General features: G+C 39.8%; 1 protein-coding gene across 1 annotated transcript in view; it reads left to right on the forward strand.

Annotated features, from left to right (window-relative positions):
* The first annotated feature begins 1109 nt into the window (after positions 1-1109).
* LOC113487157 (protein spinster homolog 3-like) overlaps positions 1110-7833 on the forward strand; it is a 28005-nt gene continuing 21281 nt past the window's right edge. Inside the window, exons 1-6 of the mRNA XM_026861579.1 lie at positions 1110-1333; positions 3826-3891; positions 4350-4486; positions 5004-5155; positions 6048-6114; positions 7033-7223. Of these exons, the coding sequence (XP_026717380.1) occupies positions 1126-1333; positions 3826-3891; positions 4350-4486; positions 5004-5155; positions 6048-6114; positions 7033-7223 (821 nt within the window). The 5' untranslated portion in view covers positions 1110-1125. The remainder of the gene's footprint in view (positions 1334-3825; positions 3892-4349; positions 4487-5003; positions 5156-6047; positions 6115-7032; positions 7224-7833) is intronic.

Genomic DNA, 7833 nt, shown 5'->3' on the forward strand with positions numbered 1-7833 from the left:
TGTCTGAAAAATAATTAATATAATAGGAAAAGTGATGCTGGAAGAATTAACTCAGAATATTTTTTTCAAATCTGAGTGGTCAATAGAAGGACAGGGAAGAAAGGTATCTATACACCCTGAAAGAACAAGAACACCTTCCTGTGTCTTCCTTGCTTCCCCTTTCAGACCCCTTTTTGGGAGAGAAAGGGGAAGAAATCCCGTTACACAATTCAGAACTGTGGAATGTGCACAGTTCCAGCAGCGGTGAAGAAGACTGCTTTTGTTTCCATCTCCCTTTCTCTGTTTACTGTAGCATTCTGGCATTCTGGGTTGGTTTCTTGTTGGATTTGTTTGTTTGGTTTTTTGTTATCCCACCCCCACCCCAAACCAGCAAGTAGTCTGGAGTGCAAGTCTTCTGCTTAAATTACTGATTTGACCTAAAAACTCAGAACATTGTTGGGAAGGATTTTGTTCTGAGGGTAGATCCAGCCAGCGCAAAGGAGATGGGCAGTAACAGGGAGAGGTGACTGGTCAGGTGGCAAGGACAAGGCTAGGTAGCCCTGTTTTAAAGGCCAGTGCAGCGTGTATGGCTGTGTGGCGGGGACAAAGATCTGAGGTGCAGAGAAAGCAAATGCCAGAGTTGCACAAGAAGTCTGTGGTGAAGGAGGGCTCAAGTCAAAGCTAGGTACCTGGTCTAGCATCTAGCAAATGAGCTTCTCTTTTTTGATTTCCCTCTCTTCTCTAGAAAGGCTATTTTTACCTCTGGCAATTCACTGAGACCTTAGCAAAGATTATTATTAATTTTCCATATGCAATTTCTGAGAGATCATTGCGAAGTTGTGCACTTGTATTTCTTGGATGCACAACGGATTATTTTGCTTTTGTTTACATTTCCTTTTCCTTGTCTTCAAGGTATAGCACTTCAGCACTTTTGCTTTTGCAAAAACACAGGACTGCAGCTTCTTTCTTTGTCAAGTTCTTCCTACTGCAAGGAACATTTAATTTCAGCTTTTAGTGGCTGGGCTTCATCACCGGAAATGACCATAGTGATTGAAGTTCCTCATAGCTTGAACATAAAATCGACTTGTAACTTGGTGCACTAAGGAAACACTTCATAATTCATGGTGACTTTCTGCACTGGGAAATATGCAAAACCCTGGTGCACATGAAAACACAAACTTGCAGCCCCAGCTGCCTCCCGTGGAGCAGAGTTATGGAGCTACGGCAGCACATGTGAGACAAGGTTCATCTGTGTCTGTGTCAGGAAAGGGTCCAGCAAAGAGAGATTACATGATAGCTGCTGTGCTGTGCTATGCAAATTTATTAAATTTCATGGACTGGTTCATTGTACCAGGTGAGAGTCTATTTTCTCCTTCTGAGGAAAAAGAAATTTAAGTTCCCAACAGCTCTACTTTGTAGTTACAAATGTTTTCTAAAGTAAGGATATGCTTTATGTCTTTTAAATATTTCTCACTTATCTGCTTTTGCTTGTTGGTCATACTCTTAATGAAACTTCCAATTATGAATCTTGGAAGACTGATAAATGATGTATTAGCTATTAATGGTTAATAGAATGCTTACAAAAATAACATCTGTTAAATGCTTAAGATATTTTTAAATCTAAGTCTCTTATGAACAGACTTCAGCATACAGAACAACTAGACTATTTTTGTGTCTGGATTCTACAGAGATTTGACTAAGAAGCTTCCTTTTATTGTATACAGCAGCTTACCAGGCCTTCTTTGGATCTAGTAGATTAGATATGGCATTCATTTATCTGAAGAATAGTGAAGCCATTCCCCCCATTCAAAGTACAAAAATTGTGTTCTCTTTGTGAAGGTTTGTTTAGGGGAGGCTTAATTTCCTCATGTTCTTCTGGAAATTGTGTGATTTCTGCAATGAAGAGCGTAACATGATTGTGTAAAGAGAATGGGGACACGTTTCCTTAGGCATGACCTACCAAATTTACAATGTGTTTTCTAATAAATAATAACTTTCTTCCAAAATGTGATTTATTTTTTTTTTTTTTTTTTTTTTTTTTTTTTTTAACCTAGCCATGAGCAGCAAAGAATTGCTTCTAGTAAACTGGTGGGAAATCTATGTTTTTTCCTCACATGTAAACTGTGGTCTGGGTAAATTATTCTGTTTAGCATCACTCCAAAGCATCCACCATGCTTCCAGGGATCTGATTTAAAAATTAGGAGGAAACACTTATTATGAGCTTGCTATATTTTACTTCTGAGTGGCCTGGAAATCATAAATGTTTTAAAACCTTGAAAAAAACAAAGGGTGGATTTTTAAATTTGGAATTAAATATCTAGTGACAGTACACAAACAGTATCTTAAAAAATTTAAGTTAGTGGGTTTAGGAGTTTAAGCTTTTTTCGTTTGAATAAGTGTTAACCACACATACAAGGGGGAAGGAACAAGTAGCAGTGCATGTTGAATGATACTGCAAGACTGTTAGTGAAGAACTTCAATGTATGGGTTTTATTGCCAAATAACTTTCCCTGGAGAAGGGCAGGGGACAGAGGATGATGAAAATATCTTTGAGCAAGAACTTGGCTGCTAGGAGGGTGTACACCTGGAAGTGTTAAGTGCAAGCAGTCATTTGGCTCATTCCAAGCTTTGAACTATTCTTTGGTGTCTGTCCATGCTAAGAGCTTAATTTTTTCAAGAAGGCCTGTGAAGTAAAGCTTGCCTACTTGTTAACAGGCTCAGTTTCTTGTGAGTGAGGTACCCTCAGGGACATGTAAGAATTCAAGAAGAGAGGTGGGGATAGTGTTCAAGCCTTTGAAATATCAGACATCTACTTTAATTACAATATATGACTAAAACACTTTTTAGTTAACTCTAGGACCTCTTGGGCCATGGAGGCAATCTGGAAATTGCCATTTATACCACAGCAATATACCATTCATCTGCTAGAATTCAGCTGCATCACTACTTTTGAGTTTGGTTGTCCATACGTATGAACATATTCTTAAATATGAGTTAACAGGAAATTGAAGAAGGAGAGGCTTGAATATTTGTTTAAAAGTAAGCTGGTGGCAGTTATGAAGTTGTGGTTTCCGGGCAGTTTTGCTCACAGGCTTTGACAGAGTTTGCATCAATCTTCACACAGAAAACAAGCATTTCTACTTACTTGTCTGCTGGAATTGAGTCTTCAGTTTATTAAAAATGGTGATCATGCAGACTTTTTCCCCTCTGATCTGTAACCCTGTTCCAAGCTGTTGTCATTTGCCAATAACTGGTCAGGCCACTTACTCCAGTTATGTGGAGGGGATAGCATTTTAGTGGTGCTCAGTGTGAAAGTTAGTTTGAGATGAAGTTGTGGTTCAGTTCAAGACTTGTGTTAGCTGTGATTTGTTCTAGATACTTTGTTAGTCCAAAACTGAAGTTCCTGTAATACATCCTAATATTTTAAGGTTATTAAGAAAGTTTTAGGATGAGCTGTATGAAGTTAGCACCCTCCTGCATGCAAAACTTTGCCACTGTTTTGTTCCACATTGTGTCCATTAAACCTTGAACTGTAAACTGTTTATGTGTTTATGTACTAATGGTGCAAAAGAAACAGAACAGTTGTGATTAAAATAGTGGGTAAACTGACTTTCTTAAGACCTATATAGTGGAAGATCATGAATTTTATCTATAGTGATAAGAATTTTAATTCTTATCAGATCTGTGCTTGTGGTAGACTAATGGTTTACATATAAACTAGCAAGCTAAATGTGCTGCTGTTCTTGCAAGCACTCTTCTTCAGATAAATCTTTGAGCTGGCAAATTAATGGAATTACAAGGTATGAGCAGGATACTTTGATGTCATTCAGTGTTTGTCTGTTGCAGGGATCCTGCTAGATATACAGAAATACTTCGAGCTTAGTGACGGGGATACAGGTCTACTGCAAACAGGTAATAAAATCGCTTAAATTCAGATAGTTTACTTTGCCTTGCATCTACATGGTTTGTTCCTAAAACACAGTCTAGTTACTTATTTCTTCTAGTTCCTATATGTGTGTGGTATTGCTCACTTCCACTTGTGGGCAGGCTGACTATAATGCAAAACCGAAAGTCTTTGGTTCAGGGAACACAGTTGAGTCCTTCAAAAATCCTATAGCACGTGAATCACAAAAGATGAAGGAATGTCTCAAGAAATACAGAACTTGAGCAATTCACATGTTTTATTTTTGTATTGTTTTTTTCTGATCTGCATTTTTTTTCTAAATGTCAATCTACCTACTAGTTCTACAAATTCAGCCTGACTTTAACCTCTGTCCTAAAAAAAAAGCTGAGTTTGTCTGAGGGATGAGGCGTACATAGGCTAAGAATAATTTGACCAATATTGTCTTTGCTCCTTCTTGGATTTCCAGTCTTCATCTTGTGTTACATGTTGGCTGCCCCCATCTTTGGATACCTCGGTGACCGGTACAATAGGAAAATCATCCTTGGAGCTGGTATTTTCTTCTGGTCAGGTGTAACATTAGGCAGTTCATTCATCAGTGAATCGGTATGTTGCTTTTTTGGAGGGTACTATGAAAATAATCTGCATATGTCTTGCAGAAGTTGATGAGTCCCCTCTGATCATGTTTGGAAAAGCTATCGTTTCATCATTCACTCCTCAAGCCTGGACTCAATGGAATGCTTTATGGGATGGTGGAGTCCAGCCTGGGCAATGGTGAACACACACATTACTGTTGCAAATGATGGGATCTTATTTTTGTCCCAATTGTTTGTGGATTATGACCTTGCAGCTAGCAGCTTGTTCAGCAAGCTAGTGGTCTATCAACCCTATCCTGTAATTCCCTCTGGGTGTCACTCTAAGAAGTCACTATGCAGAAAGTAAAAAGCACAGCAGTGGGATTGGAGGGAAGCAGCTGTGAGTGAAGGGAATACAGACATACACAAAAGACAGTGAAATCTTATTTCCTCTTGTACATTTGATCCACCGATATGTACCTCTTTAATAGTAAGCTTTCTTTCTTGCATGGGCTTTTTTTGTACTATAATATGTCTTTCACCTGCAGTATTACTGGATATTCTTTATTTCACGAGGACTAGTTGGCATTGGCACGGCCAGTTATTCCACAGTAGCACCTACCATCATTGCAGACCTGTTTGAGGAAGGAAAAAGGACCACAATGTTGTCTATCTTCTATATCTTCATTCCAGTGGGAAGGTTGGTTTTCTTGCTAGTAACTGATCTGCCTTTTGAAATTCTGTCTGACCACGCCTGTAATTCAATGTGCCCTGAGTCTTGATTAGACATATTTCAATATATATCTGCATTGGCTCTTGCAGAAGGATTTGTCACTTGCTTAGCATATTTATCTAGAACTGGTTAGGCTTATTTCTATATTTATCTTGAAGAAATACTTGCTTTTTTCCCCCTAACATTTTTTAGGGAGAATCTAAACTCTGAAAACTGGTAGGTTTTGAATAAAATACTGAATCAATTCTAAAAGAATATGTGCATGGTGGTAGGTAATTTATTTCTGGGTTTTGAAACACAAATGCTTTTAGATATTTGTTTACTTGACAAATTTTCAAGAATGCTCTATTAAGTGTCTCCCAGGGAAGAATTGGCAGTTCCCTCTGCTGTTTTAGTTAAATTGACATTGTGTCTGTAGAAGAGGTAGAGAAGGGCTTTTTAAGTGGTTCAGAGGCATAGTCTTTATTAGAGCAGGCAGCCAAGGCTGAGCCCAGAAAGCAGATTAAAACTAAAGGAATTCCTGCAGGGCTTAACTCGTGTCGCTAGCACAGAAAACAGTAAATAATAAATTGTTTCATGGGCTGTCTGATCTGGGTTTGCACTGTCATTCTACAGAACTTGTATTCCAAGGGGAATCTGGTACATTATTGCCGCCATCTCAAGTCTGCTCCGAGGAGGTTAGACTGTCTCTTTAATACTGGCTGGCAAGTAGATTGGCATAGACCATAAGGGTTGTTTCTGTTTATCTGTTTTGAAAACTATGTCAGAATACTTCTCTGTGTGCTCCTTAGCTGGCAAGATGTGTCATCTCATCCAGCAAGAATTCATTGGTACCTACTGATTGTTCTGTTGCTTACAGTGGTCTTGGTTATGTCCTGGCAGCTGGGATGGCAGATGTCACAGGTGACTGGCACTGGGCATTCAGGGTGAGTTATTCAATTTAACCCAGGGGCTGAGCCATCACTGTAGAATCAGAATCATCCCTGGAGTTTAGATTACTTATGCTCATTGTGTTAAAAGAGGTGAGCAGTGGAAGGACTTTCTACTGTTTGACTGGTCATGAACTTGATGTTTAAGAGAACGCTTCCTGCAGGACAAGTGGATGATTTTTGCCTAGCTCTTGTGAAATGAAAGCAGGCACAGGTGAAATTGTACAGCAGCCAGGGCAGGTGCTGATGTTGCTCTTACCTGAGGACACACTTGGCATGGTTGTCAGTTCACCAAGACCTCTTAAAACAGAGGAAACTGAAGTTAAAATGGACATTATACTGGTAGCACTAGTTTAATTCTTCAGGAATTGTTTTCTGAAATGCTGTTGGGAACAAGTTCTATTATTTGAGGGTTTCAAGAAAAAAGCCCTTTCTGTTCTGGTCATGTCATCATAATTTCTCACCATACTGAGCACCTAGTGCTTTGGAAGTACTTTGTCAGATCCTCTTAACTTACCTACAAAATTAACTCGCAAGTACAGCATGAGTGGGGAAGAATGTTTACTGGAGTAACAGTCGGATGTTATTCAGTGCATCAGTGATTCTTGCATTTGTGGTCAGACTAATATGGTACTGTTTCCTTTCTTCACATGCTTTTATCCAAAAGTGGAGGAAGCAATCATATATCTGTATGATGTGGAGGGAGGATCTGTTATCTTTTCTCCAAAGTCACCATAAATCACCAAAGTCCCCCTTCTTCTTTACAAATATGACCTACATACAGCAAGTCACATCTATTTCTGAACATACCTGCAATTCTCTGATATGTCATTCTAACACTGAATTTGAGTTGCTGTGGAGTTTTCACTGTAAGAAAAAAAGGTGTCCTTGATCTAATGAGCCTTGTGTCTACAGGTAACTCCTTGCATGGGAGGTCTAGCACTGGTTCTTCTGATCCTCCTGGTCCCTTACAGGACCCAGAGAAGGACAGCAGCACACAGAGCACTGAGCATCTCCGGCACGATACGGGTAGCAGCTGAAAAACCAGGTGTACAGAGAACTGCCAAGACTACTTGGTGTCAAGATGTCATATCACTTGCCAAGAAGTAAGTGATTTTATCTATAAAGGTTCCTTCCATTGAAGAATGACCCTTCTGTTACTAGAAATAGGCCATCAAAGGCTCAGCTCCTTTGTATCACATGCTATGTACAAGATTATTGAGACACAATTAATAAAAATCTTTCTTCCACTCTTCTACAGGAATGTGCATGACATTAAAAATGTCCTTGCTTCTCCTGTTCTCCCGTTTTGAGGAGGAGGTGGGAGGCAGTTATGATAGTGTGCTCCTATTTAAATCCAACTCTGCTTTCTACCAAGTTTCCCCTTCCCTCTTGCTTTAACACATAGCGTAAACTAGATGGGTAAAAGTGCACGTTTTCCAGGTGTGAGTTTATCTGTAATTCTCAGTGCCTGAGGAAAGTTGAATCAGCACGTCTCTGGCAGCCTTTTTATGGCATTTGGGAGCCTGCTGGCCCTCTGATGCAAGAGGCCAGAGCCCAATACGGCACATGAAGTAACTGTAGGTGTGTTCTGACCGGCTAACCTGTTAGCTGGCAGACGACTCTTCCCCTTCAACCCCAGAAATTAAAGCCAACACCAGCTGACCCCCAGGCTGGTGGCAGGCTTGGGATGCCCGTAGCCAGCTGGCCCGTGGC

This window comes from Athene cunicularia (genome assembly GCF_003259725.1).
Source record: "Athene cunicularia isolate RWA chromosome 19 unlocalized genomic scaffold, athCun1 chr19_part1, whole genome shotgun sequence".
NCBI lineage: Eukaryota > Metazoa > Chordata > Aves > Strigiformes > Strigidae > Athene > Athene cunicularia.